The sequence below is a fragment of the Ruditapes philippinarum genome, unplaced genomic scaffold, assembly GCF_026571515.1.
Source record: "Ruditapes philippinarum isolate M1 unplaced genomic scaffold, ASM2657151v2 ctg1588_1_1_1_1, whole genome shotgun sequence".
Lineage (NCBI taxonomy): Eukaryota > Metazoa > Mollusca > Bivalvia > Venerida > Veneridae > Ruditapes > Ruditapes philippinarum.
Genome location: NW_026857741.1, coordinates 44,486 through 67,173, shown reverse-complemented (window position 1 = coordinate 67,173; position 22,688 = coordinate 44,486). Strand labels below are relative to the sequence as shown.

General features: G+C 33.8%; 2 protein-coding genes across 2 annotated transcripts in view; both read left to right on the top strand.

Annotated features, from left to right (window-relative positions):
* LOC132750811 (uncharacterized) overlaps nucleotides 1–15,833 on the top strand; it is a 44,052-nt gene extending 28,219 nt beyond the window's left edge. Inside the window, exons 18-21 of the mRNA XM_060740853.1 lie at nucleotides 10,977–11,072; nucleotides 13,096–13,187; nucleotides 14,602–14,725; nucleotides 15,660–15,833. Coding sequence (XP_060596836.1) covers nucleotides 10,977–11,072; nucleotides 13,096–13,187; nucleotides 14,602–14,725; nucleotides 15,660–15,833 — 486 coding nt within the window. The remainder of the gene's footprint in view (nucleotides 1–10,976; nucleotides 11,073–13,095; nucleotides 13,188–14,601; nucleotides 14,726–15,659) is intronic.
* Nucleotides 7,008–9,221, top strand: LOC132750803 (uncharacterized). The gene is made up of 4 exons (XM_060740847.1): nucleotides 7,008–7,209; nucleotides 7,763–7,822; nucleotides 8,268–8,451; nucleotides 8,678–9,221. The coding sequence occupies exons 1-4, from the start codon at nucleotides 7,159–7,161 to the stop codon at nucleotides 8,707–8,709; spliced, it is 327 nt and encodes a 108-aa protein (XP_060596830.1). The 5' UTR covers nucleotides 7,008–7,158; the 3' UTR covers nucleotides 8,710–9,221.
* Nucleotides 15,834–22,688: the final 6,855 nt, after the last annotated feature.

Below are 22,688 nucleotides of genomic sequence, written 5' to 3'. Positions count from 1 at the left end.
TTTAAGTTAACATCCGCAGATATGTTCATACGATGTGCTCATGGTGGTTCAACAAGGAATCTTAAATGTGACACTTCCGTGCCATTCCTTGAAAAGCGGCGTACGGTCCCCAAGTAATAGAAAGTGTGTGCCCTAAACGAGAAAACAATGAGCAGAGGTTATGGAGCTTGCATATCACAGATAAGACGTCCAAAGGCAGGCAACATATCCTAAGGGTGATTGAACATTATTCAAGTAGGAATATTTGAACCACCCCAATAGAAAAAGTCAAACTAAAAAATACCACATACACAACTATATATCATTGATTTTCCTTATATGTGTATAGCAAAAACTTAAAAATCTTCTTTGGAAAAACCCAAATAGCTAGAGTTTAGATATTAAGCATGAAACATCTTTAAGTAAATATCTACAAAGTTTGTTCAAATAAAAGCCCGGGGGTCAAAACTGGCCCTGCCCCAGGGGTGTCATTGTTTTTAACTATATGTGTATAGTAAAAACTTTAAAAGACTTCTTTTAAAAAACCCAATGAGCTAGAACTTAGATGTTTAGCATGAAACATCTTCTTATGGGTGTCTACCAAGTCTGTTCAAATAAACAAATAAAAGCCCTTGGGTAAAAATTGGCCCGGGGTGGGGGGCCTATATACAGATGAGCGACCTCAGGGCCATCATGGCCCTCTTGTTACTTTTTCTAAACGCAAACATAGAAAGGTTTGAACTTATCTTAAGGTTTCCTTTTTGTGTCGCCTCTACGGAGTAGTGGCGACATATAGGGATCACTTCTCCGTCGTCTGTCCGTCCGTCTGTCTGTCTGTCCGTCTGTCCGTCCGTCCGTCACAAAACTTGTCCGGACTACTCCTCATAAACTACTGGTGCAATTTCATCCAAACTTTACAGGAATGATCAGTACCAAGTCTAGTTGTGCATATTATCAGGATTTTCCGGTTCAATGATTTTTGTCAGAGTTATGGCCCTTTAATATTTTTTAATTTTAAAGTTTGTCCGGACTACTTCTCTTATACCACTAATGCAATTTCAATGAAACTTTACAGGATTGATCTGTAGCTCAAGTCTTTGCGCATATTGCACGGGTTTTCCGGTTGAATGATTTTTGGCCGAGTTATGGCCCTTTGATAAAAATATTTCTTTTTCTGTGTGTTGCCAGATACACAAAAGCTTGTCCGGACTACTCCTCATAAACTACTGGTGCAATTTCATCCAAACTTTACAGGAATGATCAGTACCAAGTCTAGTTGTGCATATTGTCAGCATTTTTCGGTTTCAATGATTTTTTGTTTGAGTTATGGCCCTTTAATAATTTTTATTTTTAAAGTTTGTCCAGACTACTTCTCTTTATACCACTAATGCAATTTCAATGAAACTTTACAGGATTGATCTGTAGCTCAAGTCCTTGCACATATTGCACGGATTTTTCGGTTGAATGATTTTTGGCCGAGTTATGGCCCTTTGATAAAAAGGTGTTTTTTTCTGTGTGTTGCCAGATACGCAAAAGCTTGTCCGGACTATTCCTCATAAACTACTGGTGCAATTTTATCCAAACTTTACAGGAATGATCAGTACAAAGTCTAGTTGTGCACTGTCTGTCTGTCAGTCCGTCTGTCACAAAATTTGTCCCAACATGAAATTGGCCATCATGAGGCGACACATGTGATTACTGATCGCTCTTGTTATAAATTTAGTTGGTCTGTCTTGTCACATTAGTTTTGTTTCTCTATTTTGTATATTTTTATGAATAGAAACATTACGCAATTTCTAAAAATAGAAACATTACACCATTTCTAAAAAAAGAAACATTACGCAATTTCTATCAATAGAAACATTACGCACTTTCTAAAAATAGAAACATTATGCAATTTCTAAAAATAGAAACATTACGCAATTTCTATAAATAGAAACATTACGCAATTTCTAAAAAAAGAAACATTACGCAATTTCTATGAATAGAAACATTACGCAATTTCTAAAAATATAAACATAACGCAATTTCTAAAAATAGAATCATTACGCAATTACATCTTACACTATTAAATGCAACAGACAGCTTACTGTATAAAATGCAGCAAAGAACTAACTGCATTAAACGCAACAAACAGGTAATTATATTAAATGCATTTTACTGCTGTCCAATTTAAATGCAACAAACGGCTAATTGTAATAAATACAAAATGTATAACAAATAACTTACTGTATGTAATGCTACAAACAACTAACTGCATTAATTACTATCAATAACAATTCTATTCACACGAAAATTTATGATAAAAGAGATGACTTTGACTTTTGTATAGTTAATTATCCACATTTGGATGGAGACGTACCCCATGCAACATCCTACGGGGTTTTATGTTTCTCTCAGTTAATTAGATTCGCTAGAGCTTTGTAACAACGTAAAGGATTTCAACGAGCGGAATATTTTTATTACCAGCAAGCTTCTAAAACAGGGCTACCGCTATCATAAATTACGGAAATATTTTACTAAATTTTACAATCGTAACTTTGATTTAATTTCTAAATTTAAATAGTGATTTAAAAACTCTTCTGCGACAAGGGATTAGCCAGCCTGGTTTTTTATGGCGATGTGGTTTACAAACTTCGTAAGATTTTGGGTCATGGTAATTTTTTCTGCTGTTTTTACTAAAATCATTAAACGTTTTATTAAAAGAGGTTATGACCCTACTATTTTAAGACATACTGCATGTTTAGATGTTCAACCCTTTTACAGTTGGACACTACGCTTTCCTCTTTTTTGATTGCATCTGACGGACCAAGTGGGAGACTCTATGATGGATAGTTCGTAAAGCCCTTTGGGACGGAATTGTCTTAATGTTTCGCCTTCTGCCTTGCTTGTCGGGCCCTTGTTAGGTGATTTTCTTGTTGCTCTGTCTTCCTTTAGGACATTGAGTATTTTGTAATGGTCATTGGGTTTACTTTTATATGTTTCTACATGATCATTTTCAAGTGTTTTACTTATTTAACCTTTTGTAACCATAGACAACTGTTAGAACTTCACTTGGCGGGGATTCATTTTATTTACACTGTCTCGTTTATAGGAACATGGTGGGGCTAAGAGCGAAGTTTGGTGCACCATTAACCGGTTTAAACTCCCAGCAGTCATTATTATGCTGCTGACCGTTCCAAGGCGGCGCCCCCACTGTGTTCCTCAGATGTATGTCTATGTTGTTTCATACTGTTTGGTGACACTTTTGCTTGTGTCCCTTGTTGTTTTCTCGTCTACGGTAAGTATCTTCACCATTGCCCTCTAGTTTTTATATTTCTTTGATTATTACCCCCCCCCCTTCCCCGGTCTCCTGTCCCCCTTCCCCTTTGTGGGCCTATTATTATTTTCTTTGAATTCCTAATCAGTTACAAATTATTTATCATTTAATTCATTAACGTGTCGTTGCCTGTCCTTTTTATGTTTGGGGTCCACCTGGGCTCCTTGCCATTGGTTCTTGTTGCTGGGTCATATGGGGGTTGCGTTCATTGAACGCCGCCTTTCCTTGTTGATCTTGTTTTTCATATTCTATAAAAAGAAACATTATGCAATTTCTATAAATAGATAAAAATAGAAACATTACGCAATTTCTATAAATAGAAACATTGCACAATTTCTAAAAATAGAAACATTAGGCAATTTCTTAAAAAAAAGAAACATTACGCAATTTCTAAAAATAGAAACATTACGCAATTTCTATAAATAGAAACATTACGCAATTTCTAAAAATAGAAACATTACGCAATTTCTAAAAATAGAAACATTACGCAATTTCTATAAATAGATAAAAATAGAAACATTACGCAATTTCTATAAATAGAAACATTACGCAATTTCTAAAAATAGAAACATTACGCAATTTTTAAAAATAGAAACACGCAATTTCTAAAAATAGAAACATTTCGCAAAATAGAAACATTACGCAATTTCTAAAAATAGAAACATTACGCAATTTCTAAAAATAGAAACATTACGCAATTTCTATAAATAGAAACATTACGCCATTCTATTAGAAACATTACTCAACGTTGTTGTTGGTGTTGGTGTTGTTGTTGGTTGTTTGTTTGTTTGTTGTTGTTCTTGTTCTTGTTGTTCTTGATGATGATGATGATGATATATATATATAATATATATATATAAATATATATATATATATATATATATATATTATATATATATATACACACACACACACCAATAAATATACAATTATGGTCATTTAATGCACAAATCTGAGAAAATTCAGTAATTTAACATTCAAGGTCAACATCATTAAAGAGCCCAAGCAAATTTGGGTTTGATAAACAACAAGGTGTGGTCCTTAAGAATGTTCTGTTATAATATGAAGTTCATCCCTTCAATAATAGCAAAGTTACAGTCAGTTTAACCGCCAAAACAATGAAAATTTCAATAATTTGACCTTCAAAGACAATGTCATTAATGAGTGAAGGTCAAGGTCTTTCAGTATATTTTTAACAGTTATCTTTGAAGATTATTATGTTCAAGTTTCAAGACAATCCATTCAAAAATAACAAAGTTACAGCCAATAATAGCCAAAAGAAATGAATATTTCAATAATTTGACCTTCAAAGTCAAGGTCATTTATGAGTGAAGGTCAAGGTCTGGCTGGTTATTTTTAAGGGATATCCTTAAAGATTATTATGTTCAAGTTTGAAGACAATCCATTAAAAAAATAACAAAGTTACAGCCAATAACAGCATGAACAAGCAAAAATTGGACTTTTAACCTTGAAGGTCAAGGTTAGTGTGGTCTACTGAAAGGTCTTGTCCAAAGGGTTGTTGTGGCCAAGTATGAAGACAATACACCAAGAAATAAAAAAGTTATGATCCAGGTACAAGTTTGCGGACGGCAACGGCAACGCCGACCCGACTATAACAATACCTCTACTTTTTTTTCAAAAAAAAAAAAGTCGAGCTAATGAATGTATGGGGCGACTTTTTACAGCCTCCACACGGCACAAATAATGCTGATGTGGCAATAGCGGTGGAATGGGCGGAACTAAACAAAATATAATTTTGAAATAGGATCTGAGGTTATGAAGCCTGTATAACTCCCGTCCCTAGATTTGCCACTACTTGCCAGCTATTTCCACTGAAAAGGGTGGCATTAAGTGTAAAAAAGATGGCATTAACTGGAAAATGACAAAATTCCACTCTTTTTCCACTGTAGTGGCAAAATTGCCACCAAATGCCACTATCCTTTGGTGGCATTTAGGTGGCATTGAGTGAAATTTGAACATAGACTTTTTTTATGGTGGCAAAAGGGTGGAAATTGGTGAAAAATGAAACTTAGTTTATTTTGAAGGTGGAAAATGAGTGGCTTTTAGTGAAAAGTGAAAACTCTAACTATTTTCTGGGTGGCAAAATAGTGGAAAAAAAACTTAGAAAATTTTGTGAATAACTTTTAGTCGAAAAGGGAAACTCTTAACTATTTTCTGGGTTGTAAAAAATTGGTGGATAAAACTGAGAAATCTAATAATTGTGCATTGCAGGGTTTAAGATTTATTTAAGTCAAAGCTCCAAACTGAAATAAATCTGTTTATGTACTCTACCAAAGCATCAAGTGAACTTTTTTATCAAAAATATATTTATTGAAGTTGAACAGTTAGAAAATTTTTATCAGAAACTCATATTTCTTAAACATACTAGAATGCTATGAACACAATTCTGATACAAAGTCACTGCCTCACAGTAACGGTATGATAATTCCAGCTGTAAAGTAGCAGGAAAAGACACAGAAATTGGACGTAAAATCACTTTTTCCAGGCGTTAAACACATATAATTATGATCAGGAAAAATTAGAAAAGTATGGGGTTACTTAACTTCCCATTTTTTATGGCAGTAACTTTTCTTTAGGGATGTAAAATTTGACTTTCAAGTCAAAATGTTTATGTTCCATTCCATGCTTGTAAATAAAATTACGGCTTTTAAAAGTGTACTTTGTTCTTTAGTTATAATCTGTACATTAATTGAATAGTTGAAATGTTCTTCTATGCCCAGAAAATGCATATCTCTGCATAAAGTGTGTTGCTTCTTCTATGATATTTAATGTCAATCTTGAATAAAGTTTGACTTTTGTCTTTTTCTTCTAATTGACATAATAAATTGTCTCTTCAATATTACTTTAAACTGATATCTGGTGAGTACTAACACTTTCATGTAATGCTAACAATAATTTAAGTGAAAAATGCAAAGGGCAATAACTCCAAAAGTATGCAAAGAGTTATGGTTCTTAAACACAGCACATTACTCAAAAAGATCTATATCTGTGAAGTTTCAAATTAATATCTCCAGTACTTTTTAAGCTTAATGATCAAGACAAAAATTAAGCATAGAGAAGTTAAAAATGGCAATAAACCCCAAATCATGCAATAAAAAGTTATGGTTCCTTGGCATTGTAACTTCTCATAAATGAGATTTAGTTATATGTGGAGTTTAAAATTATTGTCTCTAACATCTTTTGTGCTATGCTTTCAGAGGCTTTATATCTATTGTAAAAATCAATGTGTGAAAAGTAAATAAGTCATAATGTCTGATAAATTTCTTACAATCAGGATAAGTAAATACTAGCTAGTAAATACTGCATCCTCTAAGATTTAACAACACAGCATACATCTCAGATCTGATAAAACTACTGCCCTCTTATCTAGTAATCTATGAATGGGGGTTAATAGTTTACTCATGCTGACCAGAATGTTCCATTTGATTATTTTGGGAGAGGCAACATTATACATGTTTTTATGTAGAATTTGTCTTAAAATAGCATGCTAAATTATCTTTCAAAAGCTTATTTCTACTCAATCTATTTAGGTATTAGATATAGTTATACATTCAAATGAATGTAAAAAATAAAATGATGGGTGCTATGGTTTTTGGAAAACCCCTCACAATTTAAAATTATAATGGACTGTCCATGCAGTAACACCATTGTGAAGTTTGAATTCAAAGGAATGGAGGTCAGTTAAAGCTTGCAAACACAAAGGAAATTATTGATATTGTAGCAATTCTGGAGATAATTTGTTTAAAATGTAAGGGTGCATATTTTTGATTTCTCAAAGAAAACATTTAAAGTCTTATTAGTTTGGTAAATAGAAATGAGAAGTTTTAACTGAAGTGTGAATGTGTAGACAAGAAGATAAACAGCAGAATCATTCCCAGTCAAAGTTTCAGGTAAACAACTTTTACATACAATAATTATTGTTATTTATGCAGAAACTGTTTAGTTTTTTGACAGTAAAAATATGAAGTGGTATTGTATAAAATTGTGTTTTATATTTGTTTTGTTTGTAACTTGACTAAAAAGAAAGCTGCATGTACAATATACATATAAAGAATGTAGGAATATAAAGAATGTAGGAAGATCTTCATCATTTCTTAAATACAATATGTTAGAAATTTTAAGTTTGAGAAAAAAAATTATAGAAATTAATCAGTAAGTACAATATCATTATGTACAATATTACATCAATCAAACTATAGATAACCTGAGGTACCTATTACTACAACTTTCATGCTATAAACAATTTTCCTTGTGTGTCACATGTGGAGCAGATTAACAGTAACTGATTTATTAGTAAGTTTCATTCCTTCATTGTTGTAATTCAGCTTTCATGGTGCAGTAGATAATTATATAACCATAACTAGACAGTCTAGAGTAACATGCTATTAGGAGAATGACAGTTCATAACAGAAACAGCATTAAATAAGAATTATTATTTTGCAGACACAAAGCAATGAGGAGCAGCCTGGAGCAACACATTTGATCTTCAGTGGCTTTACAAAGGTATCTTGTTAATTCAAAGTTATTTTAGAATTAATAGGACAGAAGTGTCATTGTACCCAATAAGACACTTTTCAGTTCTTGATAAATATAGCTATTAGTCACAATTTACAAACCTACTTTAATTCAAACTCTTTATGACACTTTAATTTGCATTTACATTTTGTTTTACAAATTTTAGAGTTTTTGTACATTTTAGCTTGAAAATTTTATCAAATATTTATCCTGATGAAGGTTCCTTAAGAACTGAAACTGGAAGATTATTAATTACTCAACCTGCACTGGTGTTGATGTGTTGTATTTCTTTATTTCTTTCTTATTTAAAAATTTTAGAGTTGTATACATATACCAAGGTCTTATAAAAGTGTTTCATTTTCTGTCTTTACATATTAGATATTGATAATCATTTTCTGTCTTTACTTATTTGATATTGTTAATCATATTTTAGGACCAAGTGATGGCAGAACTGAAGCCATATGCCTCAAAAGAGAAAGGTACAGCAAAGCTCTTCAGAATGCTATTCAATATAGAAGAGATTAAAGGCCGCTCATTGTTTGGTATGAGGAAAGGGAACAGAGAGTCTGAAGCCAGACCTTCTTGTGCAGACAAGGCAAAACTTAAGTTCTTGGAAGGTAACTAATGAACTGAATGAAAATATCATTTTTGATTCTGCGTATATTTTCTGCCTTGGAGTAAATAAGAAAAGTCTGAATCTTCCACGTCTGCAGCGCTGTTTTTTAAAGTGTTTTAATCATATCTATGCACTCAAATTGAATATAGAAATATCCAATAGTCATATAAAATGTAAGCTTATGTTTTTAATTATTGTATTAATCATTCATAATTTTTTTGTTTTAGATTGTGCGCTCGAAAAGTTGCCGACAACCTAAAGGACTGAACTCAAACCATCCAGGAATAGCAAGATAAACTGAAGAAAATAAATGGACTAATGTTTTGCTATTTTTTGAGACAATATATAATTTCATATGAAAACATTAAAAAGGATTATTTTTAAAATTTGTTTGTTTCCAATTTAGGGTACAGGGTGACTTTCAAGCAGTTTCCAGCTATTGCCACCCACAAGGTGGAAAATTTCTGAAAGGGTGAAAATAGGTGGCATTTAGTGGAAACTGAATTTGCCACTATCTGGTGGCAAAATGGTGGAAAAGTGTCTAAATACTCCACCAATTTTCCATCCTTATGGTGGCAAAAGGTGGAAATAAGTGGCATTTGGTGGAAAATAAGTTTGCCACTCAATGGTGGCATAATGGTGGAAATTTGTCTAAATACTCCACCAATTTTCCACCATTATGGTGGCAATAAGTGGAAACAAGTGGCATCTAGTGGAAAATGAGTTTGCCACCCTAAGGTGGCATAATGGTGGAATTATGGTGAAAGTTTGTCTAAATACTCCACCAATTTTCCAATCATTGGTGGCATTTAGTGTAAAAAAGGTGGAATTAACTGGAAAATTATATAACATCAGTCCTGCTCAAATTTTTCACCATTTTCATGATTTGGGTGGCATTTTGGTGGCGTTTTGGTGGCATTATTGGTGGAAAATTGTCTAAATACTCCACCATTGAAAAGGGTGGCATTTTAGTGGCAAATCTAGGGACGGGCACAGATAAAACGTCAAAAGACAAAGTTAAAAAGCACGCATCATATCCTTGGGATTGAACATAATTCATGTAGGAATATTCAAACTTACCCCAATAGAAAAAGCCAAAAGGTAGAAACTAAAAAATACCACAGACACAACTTAATGTTGTGTTGAATGATCTTTAAGGATCGGAAATATTACATTCTCTTAATTAATGTATGGGCGATATTTACAGCCTCCACGAGGCACAAATAATGCTGGTGTGGCAATAGAATAGAGAAAATAAGATTTATAATCCCTAAAGAAAGTCCAAAACGACCAAATTGAAAATGTTGCAGACTTGGTTTGATTGAGCCTGTTCAGGGACGGTACTGTCAAATGCAAACTACCTTCCACGCCTCCTAGTACCAGCTAAAGCAGAATTTAATATCTAAACATGAAATTGGATAATTTTGACTTAAGAAAATCTGCAGATGTGTTCATATGGCGGTCATCATGGAACCTTCAATGTGACATTTCCGTGCCATTTCATGAAAAGCGGCGTAAAATTGGTCCCCAAGTTATAGAAACCGTGTACCCTTAACGGCAAAACAATGGGAGGAACTAAACAAAATTTAATTTTGAAATAGGATCAGAGGTTATGAAGCCTGTATAACACAGATAAAACGTCAAAAGACAAAGTTAAAAAGCAGGCATCATATCTTAAGGGTGATTGAACATTATTTATGTAGGAATATTGGAACCACCCAAATCAAAAAAGCCAAATAGTAGAAATTAGAAAATTCCACAAACACAACTTAACGCCGTGTTCAACGATCTTTAAGGATCGAAAATATATCATCTCTTATTGAATGTACGGGGCGACTTTTTTCAGCCTGATCGATCCACACGGCACATACAACGCTGATGTGGCGATAAAATAGAGAAAATAAGAATCCCTAAAGAATATCCAAAACAGTAAATTTGAGCAAATGTTGCAGGCATAAGTCCCATCATGTCAAAACCTGAGTGGAGTTCATTTAAGCTTTGTAAAGTTTGACATCATTTCTTGTCAAAATTTCATAAAATTTTCCGTTTTGGATTACATGAAGATGACATGACAGTCAGGGCAACAATTCATTAATTAATGTCTGTAGTGAATATTAATGAGAATTTAACTGGCAATTTTACGAATAATATCAACTAGTGTAGCTGCTTTAATACCCATGTGCATGTAATAGACAATTTGAGCATCCTCGCAGTCTGATCAGGATCAATGCTGTTCGCTATCAGTTTCTCTACTTGTTATAGGGTTTATAAGCAAACAGCATGGATCCTGATCAGACTGCGCGGGTGCGCAGGCTGGTCTGGATCCATGCTGGTCGCAAATGCATTACGTTGGTTTTGTCATGACATGGCTCATTTGTACATAACATGGTCCGATTGTTTCTCTCTGAATAAATATTAGGTCATGTAAATGACAAAAATTAATACACAGTATTTATACAAATACAATCCTGTAATTTGAGTGTATTTAAGTATTTACTTTCATCATGCAGTAGCTAAACTTTTCAGGTACAGATAAGTTATACATTGAAGACTGGGATGAGATGTTTAAGAGTTTTAAGTAAATCTCATGAGGTAACGCAAGACAGGAAACAAATGGAAGAGGTGAGTGACAATAATCATCTTTAATCCATTAAATGCTTATGAAGTAATATATAATAACACGTTTCTTTTGGTGATTCCTTAACTTACATTGTGTCTTAGTGATAATTTATATCAGATAATCTTTTTGTAACAATAAATAGTATCAGATATAACTTTTGTTGCAGTGATAAATTATATCAGATATACTTTTGTCACTGATAAATTGTAATAGATATACCTTTTGTCATCATAATAATTAATACAGTGTATCATGTTTATATTAAACTTTTATTGTGGTGATTTACTATATTAGGAATTCCTTGTACCACAGTGATAAGATTTATTCCATATACTTTGTGCCACAGTCACAATTAATATATGCTAGTGACGTGTAGTTTTGTTACACACAGTGATAATCAAATTAGCCTCAAATTAGTGCTGGGTGACAGTCGTAAAAAGTTTGAAACTAAAAAGTTTCCCTATGCTTCATAGTGTTGTTATATTTTCCTGGTCCTTTAGGCCAATGAGTCAAGCACTTTTAAGAGTTGAGAATTAAGTACCACTCAATCTGGTACTAGTGGCCGTAAGGGATGTTACACTTTTTATTATCCCTCGGACTCAATCAAACGGAGCCATCAACTTTCATGTAAATTTGCTGTTTCAATGCTTCCGAGGGATCACTTTTTTCTAGATATTTCATTGTATCCTAGTGATAAATCAAATAGGTATCCATATTGTCCCAAATATAAACAGGATTTAAGTAATTCATTATGTCTGGTGATATTAACCAAATTAGCAATTTATTATATCTGGTGATATCAACCAAATTAGCCATTCATATGTCTTGTGATAAAGCAAATTAGCCATTCATTATGTCTGGTGATAAACCAAATTAGCCATTCATTATGTCTGGTGATAAACCAAATTAGCCATTCCTTATGTCTGGTGATTAACCAAATTAGCCATTCATTATGTCTGGTGATAAAACCAAATTAAACATTTTTTTCATGTCTGGTGATAAACCAAAGTAGCCATTCATTGTGGCTAAATTAGGTGATAAAGCAAATTAGCCATGTATTATGTCAGGTGATAAACCAAATAAGCCATTTAATATGTCTGGTGGTAAACCAAAGTAGCCATCCATTATGTCTGGTGATAAAGCAAATTAGCCATTCATTATGTCTGGTGATAAACCAAATTAGCCATTCCTTATGTCTGGTGATTAACCAAATTAGCCATTCATTATGTCTGGTGATAAAACCAAATTAAACATTTTTTTCATGTCTGGTGATAAACTAAAGTAGCCATTCATTGTGGCTAAATTAGGTGATAAAGCAAATTAGCCATGTATTATGTCAGGTGATAAACCAAATAAGCCATTTAATATGTCTGGTGGTAAACCAAAGTAGCCATTCATTATGTCTGGTGATAAATCAAATTAGTTGCTTATTATATCTGGTGATAAACATTAGTTAAGCCATTCATTGTGTTAGTGATGAACCAATTATTATCCAGTCATTGGGTCCCATCAATTAACAAATTAAGTCATGTATTGTGTCGCCGGGATAAAGAAATTAGCCATACATTTTCTCTCTGATAAAAAATGGTATGTCACAGTAATGAACCGTTACAGGTATTCTTTGTGTCACATTACAGTAAAAGACACACTACTTTGGCATTGTTTCATCCATTTAACAATAATCTGTTTGTACACCATAATACAGTACAAAGTTAAGTTTGAATTTTTAGCTTGATTCCAAGACTATTAAATGTTGAAAATTGAGTAGCATTCAAGTCGGTGCTAGGGGCGTGATGGATGTTGCACTTCATTATCGCTCAATTCCTCACGTACAAACTCAATCAAACAGTCCGCAATTTTCATGTAGTGCACCTGAATTTGGCTATTTCATGGCAATATTTTTACATTTTATCATTGCTGAAGCACATTGAGTAGCTGAAAGATTAAAAGAAAAAGTTATGTACAGTGTCTAAATTATTCATTTCTAAAATGTCTATTTAACATTACATTTTCTGTTTTGATCAGGGAATAAATGTCGCAGTGTTAGGTGTAGCCACAATTCAGAAAACTGCTTTAATAGCAAATCAAGGGAATCCAAGAGCGGCACAAGGATATGTGTAAGTGTAAATCGAGCATTATTGTATCCGTTTGTGTAATGTCTTCACTTTCAAAAATAAAGAAAACATGAAAATAATATGTTTAACCTGATGCCATTATGAAATTATGAAGAACATAATTATATATTCCAGTTTTTATTTGTTTGGGTCGTCAGACCAAACAAATAATGGAAGCGAAATTTCAGACTCTAATGCTGTTAATTGCAAGTGCCGAAAGTAGTCCGCTTTTTTGAAGCAGTTACTTCCCTTTATATGTAACACTTAGGCCGAAAAATTTAGGGGAGATCACTGCGTAAATATGGTCACATGACAGGCGGATTAATTTTCAAGCAAAATAATTCCCGAATAGTCGAAGATTTCTCATATGTTTTATTCTTTATAGATATACATGCTTATAGAAAGGCCATGATTATTTACACAAGTGTTAAACAACAGTTAGCGTCGTTACAAACCCTAACTAGAATAATGTGGTTTTCTTCAGGCCATTAACATGTAAATTCACCGTGGGCGAGTGGTATGCGCGCTCGCTTAGGAAGCGAGAGGTCTCGAGTTCAAATCCCAGTTAAGGCAACTCATTTTTTTTTTCAAATTGTTTAAGTCAAATAAACATTGGATCGAATATCAGTGTTGCAATTAGTCTTAGAGCCAATCTACTACAATTAAAACGCTGGAAAGTATTGGTGGCACTATACAAAAAATAAATTGTTTTATAATCATTCTCACAACCTTCACCTTTCTGACATTCTGAGACCCAAACAAATTCAGCGCCTTCTATGCTTTGATTTAATTATAGTCGGCAGAATATAATCTGCTAATAGAAAAAGAATAGCTATGAATTTCTGTGGATCATCTGAGACTCAACAATTAACTTTTCGGTTATATGCACTTTGTGCAATCATGTATAAAATTATTATGATTGCTTTGATAACATTTTGATCGAAATTACAGTAACCATTTATAATCAAAATATTGTAGAAAGTTTTGGAATTGCAAATATTTACTCTCTGTCAAATATAAACTGTCAAAATCCTACTGAAGGCAACTCATGCTGAAAGACCAACCTGCTATTGAGTTGCTTGCATGATTGTTTAATTGAAATATATAATAATTGAGCACCGCCATGAAAAAACCAACGTAATGCGTTTGCGACCAGCATGGATCCAGACCAGCCTGCACAGTCTGATCAGGATCCATGCTGTTTGCTATCAGTTTCTCTACTTGTTTTAGAGTTTGTAAGCAAACAGCATGGATCCTGATCAGACTGCGCGGATGCGCAGGCTGGTCTGGATCAATGCTGGTCGCAAACCCATTATGTTGGTTTTGTCGTGACGCGGCTCATATTATAAATCTGTATTAAGAAATAGGTAATTTCCTAACCCTTCGTGAAACTAAAATTGTACGTGTGTATTGACAGGCGTTGTGTACAAAAGATGATGAAAAGAGGAGCCAAAGGGAGCGCACAATTAGAAGAACACCTTGCTTTCAAAAATGATTCAGAGGACTTAAGAAGAGAACTAAGAGAAGCCATTGTGCAAGATGTAAATAAAAATGAGCCGCGTCACGAAAAAACCAACATAATAGGTTTGCGACCAGCATGGATCCAGACCAGCCTGCGCATCCGCGCAGTGTGATCAGGATCCATGCTGTTCGCTATCAGTTTCTCTACTTGTAATAGGGTTGGTCAGCGAACAGCATGGATCCTGATCAGACTGCGTGGATGTGCAGGCTGGTCTGAGTCGGAAACCCATTATGTTGGTTTTGTCGTGACGCGGCTCAAATGTTTAAACATTATTCTTCTATAATTTGATTGATATAGATCAATTAATCTTCCCTGTATTTTGGTATATTTACCTTAAATAAGTGCGACAGATTTGACCTTAATACTTTCAAACAGATGTCTATTATTTAAATGTGTTTCACCATTATATTTAGCAGTATAGAGTTTGGCCAGGTCAGCCTGCACCTCTGATGGCTGACTTAAATATTCCAAAATTGATAAACAAACACTTTCAAAAGTAGGAGCTGGACAAAATTGAGAAAATAAGAATCCCTAAAGAAAACACAAAACGGCAAAGTTGAAAATGTTGCAGGCTTGCTTTGATTGAGCCTAGCTGTTCATTGACGGTACTGTCAAATGCAAACTACCGTCCACGCCCCCTAGCACCGGCTTAAGCAGAGTTCAACATTTAAACATGAAATGGGAATTCATTATGTGACGGCAGTTATCATAGAACCTTCAATGTGACACTTTTGTGCCATTCCATGAAAAGCGGTGTATGGTCCCCAAGTAATAGAAAGCGTGTATCTCTAAACGAGAAAACAATTGGCGGAACTAAAAAAATAAAGTTTATTTAAAATTTTAAAGGATAAGGGCTATAGCTAGGGATTGGAATATGAAAATACTTGATTAATTTATACTTAATGCTGAAATTTTACTCAGTGAAGGATGCATTACCTGGTTTTTATTTACAGGATGTAAATAGAAGAACAGATTTCAGATGTAATCTGTATACAAAGAATATGAATTTGTGTAGTAACCAGATGTACAGTGCTAATCTCCCCAACAGGGGCTTACGCAAATGCTTTAAAAAAAAGGAGCTGATGGGGGTGATGATAAAAATCGTCAGTTTTTACGAAACGTTTTAAATTTATGGGACTTTTAAACTTTGGGGTTTGTTTTTTTTAAATTTTGTGGAAAATTTTCATAAGATTTAAAGTTTGGGGAAAATAAAAAGGGAAAAAAAATTTAAAATTTATTACTTTTAACGGGGGCCAAATGTCTAAATTTTTAAAACAGTTTAGAATTTTTTTACCTAAATTTGGGGCGGGAAAAGTCTTATAATTGGCCTGCTAGGAGCTAACCCCTTGTGAACATGTTGAAAATTTAAAGCAGGAAGGGTCTGGTTCGGGTCATTGAATTTTTGGGGGCAAATTTGGGGTTTTTTATGTCAAAGCTTTTTTCAGGGGCAAAAAAATCACTTATCATTTCACAGCTCTTTTTTCTTTTTTTTTTTCATTTCCCGGGAAAACTGTCTGGGGATCATTTTTTAAATTTCAAAATTTCATGTTTTTTTTTACAGGGGTTCAAAATTTTGGCCTTTTTTTATTGTAAAAATTTGGGTATTTAGGATTAGGGGGCCCAAAAGGGAGCTTTTTTATCCCTTATGTTTTTTATATAACGGGGGCTTGGGGGTATTAGGTGAAAAAATTAATGCCCTTTTTCCCAGGGGGTTTTAAGCAAAAAAGGGCCCCAAAAATACGGGTTGTTTTTTTACTTTAGGGTTTAAAGGGTATTTGGGTTTTAATGTTACATTATGAGAGTCTAATTTATCTGTATTATGGTACATTAAGAACCTTCTGTGGCTGTGTGATAGCTTAATTTATCTGTATTACGGTAGAGTCTATTTTTGTATACATTGCTTGCAATGTATACAGAGTTATAGCTGTATTTCAGATTTAGTACACCTAACGTGTTTTGCTGAACAACATCCACCTTTGGATGAAACCTCGATAAAAGTAGATCCTCATTTTGCAGGATTGTCACATTAAGATCACTTTTTTATTAATATACTGTTTTCAGAGTGGTCAATAAGCTTTGAAAGTTCAAAACTATGCACTTTCAGTTCAAATAAAACATTTTTCGAAACATGAAAGCAAAAAATATTGAAAATTTCTATTTCATTCATAAAAGCATTGTGTAAACCCTACGCTTCAAACTTCGAATCCAACGCATGCGCGTATGCAAGAAATGAATGAATTACGACAGACTTTGTATAAAAATATGTCCAAACACCCAAAATTAATTATGAAATAAAACAAAATAAACTTTATTTACTTTTAAAATATTAGACTTGCATACTTTTTCTATTTCAAAACTGTTTTAGGAAAACGGCATATACAAGATATATATGTCTTATTTAGTGTTATGTAACATTTGTAAGCGGGTCTGGTTAATGTGAATGGATTAAAGTTTTACGTTCTGACGTAATTGTCATATAATTTGGCATATAAAGTTTGAACCCAATCAACGGTGGTGGATCGGAGGAGTAATGCAATTATTTTGTTTCACACCTCAGGTGTGAAGTATTTCTTGCCACTTTAGTGAAAATATCGTCCAAAAAAGCCATTTTCGGGGACGGGGGAAGGGTATTTGCGTAGGAACTCAATTATTAAATTCGAACTAAAGGATTTTGTACTCGATAAAATTCCGAAATTTAGCCTTCGTAAATCTCGGTATTTATTTCGAACTGGACAAATCATGGCAAGGATAGTTTACAAGACCCCCTGGACATTTAGATGTTGAAAATGGTAAACATTATCACATTAACTTTATCAAATGGGAAAGCGCCAATGGAAAATTTACTTTACCAAGTTTGACTGGCCATGGAAATGCTGAGAAAGATGAAAAGGGATACAAGTAAATATCCTATTACACTGTTGGCTGGACCTAAAGTTATCAAAATTAACATGGGCAAAATGCAAAGAACATAAACTGAAAGTGAAAAAAATTATTTGACCAAAAATAGAAAGCTATTGCAATCCTAGAAAAAATGAAGTGCTAGAATCACACAGATTTTGGTGTAACAAATCCCAGATAATTATTCATCATTTGACAGTTTTTTCTTACAGAGTTTTGAAAGCATGTTGAGTCCAGATATATATTTTTGAAATATGTTATTTACAATCAAATCATTCAGTCAGGCTGGGAGCCACCCTTAACAATTTTTACATAACTCCTTAGACCTATTGATATATATATAATAAGGTAAAATTATTAAGCCATATATGAGCTTAATGATTGCATGGGGCAGTTAAATTAAAGCCATTAGTTAAAAAAAAGGGTTGACCTGGGGATAAACCAAAAGTGAAAGAGTGAAATATGACAAACTCAAACACAGGTACATTCTAAAATTTATTTAAGGGATGTTTATTGATCCAGATTTAAAGCACAAATAGGCCAATTTTAATTTCCCCCTGATACCAAAATATGAATTTATTTAGAGTCCTGGAAGATCTTTTTTATGATGAAATATTAACTTGAAAAACCAGGTTTTAAACATGAATAATTATAAAATCCTTGGGCCACAATGATAACTAGAAGTACATAAAGCCAGTCAAAAAAATCATTTCTATTCCATATTCATTTCATTCCTGCGACCTCCATCCATTTGATGAAATTCTCCAACTTGGTAAATTTTTTCCATCTCTTATGTTTTGTTGTTAATATAAAAGATTTTTTTATGTTTATATACAGCTAGAATAGTCTGTAATGGCTAAGATAGACAGATAAGAACAAAACTATTTAGTAAAACATGAGTTAGCATCCCTTCAAATGGAGATAAAGATGAAAACCCATAAGAAATTGCCATGTCTGACAGACAGCAAAATTATAAAATTCTGCAGGCTCAAGGACAGTTTACTTAGGCCCCATTAGGAAGTAGTGGTAATAACTGTGGGTCAAAAATGAAATGATATCATTTTCAAGGGATGTTTTCTGATATTATTTACTTTAAATAATGGGGATCATTATCAAATGAATGTTTCTTTGACTTCTATGCCCATGTGTAATAGATTATTGACATTGCCAGCTAGATAGCTCAGCTGAGTGAGTCAGTACAGCCCACATACATGTATAATATTCTGATTCAGGTTTGATTCCGGTCAAAACTGCCACAATTTTTCTCACCCTGTGATATTTTCACCCTGTTACTTTTAGGGTCCAATATATGTTTATGATGGTAAACATAACTGAGTCATAAGTCAATTCACTTTGGGGTTACTTAAAGTGTGGCGGCAATGAAAAAGGAAAAAATTTCAATATGCTGTGGATTATGTCAATGCATAGAACTATGAGACTGAAAATATTTAAGAGCTGTTAGAGCTGCTGTAATGGTATATTACCCAAGGGTTCTGGGTTTTTTTGGTAGTGCTGAGGTATGGTATTCTCTATAGGTTGTCTCCTGGTTTGAGAGTTTTTAGTCAGGCTGCATTTCATTTTCTCACTCTTTGATATTGATAAATATTTTTCAGCTCATTATTGGCCTCCCCCCCCGGACTGCATATATTAATGATTTATTTGTATTAAATCAATATTGTTAAATATTTAGTTATTGTCTATATATGCATGTGACTTTATTTTTGATAAGGCATTGTAACAGTACTACTTCTTAATTTGACCTTTTTTGTATTGGGGGAGAAGCCCTTAATTAACTCCTTACCATTAAGTTTTAATTGTACACGATGATGATAGCTTAAAAAGGGATTTAGCTAAAAAAGATACTACATGAATCTTTTTTTTTTCCTATTGGATTGTAAAATATTTATTGATTGTCAAAAAAAACTATATGGAGTTCTCCTCGGTGACATTAAACAGTCCCAGCTGGCCATACATGCAGGGACCTTGCAGACCATGAGACAGGGTTGTCTGTACCAAGACAAATCCGATATATAGACATGGTGGACAGGACAGACAGTGATGTTCAGAATCCCCCACTCAGAAAGGGAAGTACTACAACTCAAGGTCCTGGTCTTCAATTACTTCATTTGGCTTACTTGGAGTAAAGGTGCCGTGAAACAATAGTATGGTATCACAAAAAAGCACAGACTGTGATAAAAAGTCAAACCAAAAAAGGTACTTTAAACTGAATTCATAGATTATATAAAAGAAATTTATTAATTCTTTAAGTTTATAGTTTAACAAAAAAAAAAAAGATTTACTGAGTATTTTAATTTTGATATATAGCATATTTAAAACACACATAAAGTGGCATTATATGCCATATAAAATTTCAAACTTAGTGCTTAAATACTTTCTGATGAACTCAGTAAGCAAACATGATTTACTAATCTTTGGATTCCCACACTCCTCTCCACCTAGCTCCAATGAGATCCAACTTGGTTGACCATAACATGTACCATACCTCATATTGTTTGTTTACAGTTTGGAATGAACAAATTTAAGTTCCATTTGGCCTACAGTGTTCAAAACTTCAAAGGATGAGTGTCCATTTTGGGTAGTAGGCCCCTATTGATTTTTGGGGTCACAAGGTAAAAGGTCAAGGTCACTATGACCTTAAAACTGAAACCAGTTTCCGGAGCATAAACTTAAGTTCCATTTGGCCCTTAGTGTTCAAACTTCATAGGATGATTGTCCATATTGGGTAGAAGACCCCCTATTGATTTTGGGGTCACAAGGTCAAAGTCACTATGACCTTAAAACTGAAAACAGTTTCTGGAGCATAACTTAAGTTCCATTTAGCCCACAGTGTTCAAACTTCATAGGATGATTGTCCATATTGGGTAGAAGACCCCTATTGATTTTGGGGTCACAAGGTCAAAGGTCAAGGTCACTATGACCTTAAAACTGAAAACAGTTTCCGGAGCATAACTTAAGTTCCATTTGGCCCACAGTGTTCAAACTTCATAGGATGATTGTCCATATTGGGTAGAAGACCCCTATTGATTTTGGGGTCACAAGGTCAAAGTCACTATGACCTTAAAACTGAAAAAAACAGTTTCCGGAGCATAACTTAAGTTTCCATTTGGCCCCACAGTGTTCAAACTTCATAGGATGATTGTCCATATTAAGTAGAAGACCCCTATTGATTTTGGGGTCACAAGGTAAAAGGTCAAGGTCACTATGACCTTAAAACTGAAAAACAGTTTCCGGAGCAATAACTTAAGTTCCAATTTGGCCCACAGTGTTTAAACTTCATAGGATTGATTGTCCATATTGGGTAGAAGACCCCTATTGATTTTGGGGTCAACAAGGTCAAAGGTCAAGGTCACTATGACCTTTAAAAACTGAAAACAGTTTCCGGAGCATAACTTAAGTTCCATTTGGCCCACAGTTCTCAAACTTTCATAAGATAATTGTCCATATTGGGTAGAAGACCCCTATTGATTTTGGGGTCACAAAGTCAAAGGTCAAGGTCACTATTACTTAGAAAAATTGAAAAACAGTTTTCCGGAGCATAACTTAAGTTCCATATTTAGCCCACAATATTCAAACGGCATAGGATGATTGTCCATATTGGGTAGAAGACCCCTATGGATTTTTGGGGTTCACAAGGTCAAGGTCACTATAACCTTAAAACTGAAAACAGTTTTCGGAATTATAACATAAGTATCATTTGGCCTAACTGTGTTTAAAAACTTCACAAAGTGATTGGGTCCATATTGGGTAGAAGACCCCTAAATGATTTTTGGGGTCACAAGGTCAAAGGTCATGGTCACTTTTACCTTAGAATTTTAAAAAAAACAGTTTCTGGGCCATAACTTAAAGTTCCATTTGGGACCACAATATTGAAACTTCAAAAGGAGGATTGTTTATTTGAAGGAGGTAATACTTTAACTTTTAAGGGCTCCCATGTCTTACAAATGCTTCATCTTTTACTAAAAAAATCACCTTTCGGGCATATAATGCTCCGCCTAGCGGTGCACTTGTTGAAAATGTGTTGGACTGCTTGGTCTGAAATGCATGTAGATGCTGTGTTGCCTGGGCATATAGCGATTCCCCTCTTTTGTTGTGTGTGTGCATGCATGCGTGCATGTGTGTGTGTTTTATACATTATATAGTAAACATCTTTTGAAAAAACATCTTGTCCAATTTCAACCAAACTTGACAGGGTTGTTCCATGAGTAAAGGGCTTCCAAAGTTGTTCAAAGACTTAAAAATGAGGCCTAGAGCATAGATATTTTTGCAAAAGGCATTGTCTGGTAGACATTCACAAGATTTTCACATTATACCTTGGGTGTCAAATTAGCCCTGCACTAGGGTTCCATAGATTTTCCTGATATGTATGTAGTTAAAACTTAAAATCTTCTCCTCTGATTTGACAAAGACTAGAGGTTAGATATTTGTCATGAAAACATTTGGTAGTTACCCTCTACCAAAGATTATTCACGTTACAGCCCAAGGGTCAAAATTTAGCCTCACCCCCCTGGGGTCATATATTAAGGCTTTCCTTATATGTATTATAGCAAAAAAACTTTTTAAAAATCTTTTTATCAGAAGGTTGAAGGGCTTAGAGCTTAAGATACTTGGTAAAGAATAATCATAAGTACGTCCTTTACCAAAGTTGTTCAAATGTTGCCCTAGTGAAATAGCACCAGGGTGTCATAGGTTTTCCTTAAATGTATAAAACATGTATAGAAAAAAAAACTTAAAAAATATTCCTCCTCTGGATTGACAAAGGCTAGATGTTTGATATATTTGGCATGAAACCTTTACTTGTGTAATAAACCTCTATCACTATTGTTCAAATTATAGCCCTGGGGTAAAAATGGCTCTGCCAAGGAGTCTTTTTGGGTTTTCATTATATGGTATGTATATAGTAAAAACTTTAAAAAAAAATCTTGTCAGAAGGTACAAGGTTTACCAGGCACCATGGTGTCTTAGGATTTCCTTAATGTATATACATGTATAGAAAAAAAACTTAAACAGTACATTGTATTCCCCCTCTGAATTTGACAAAGACTAGAGGTAAGATATTTGGCATG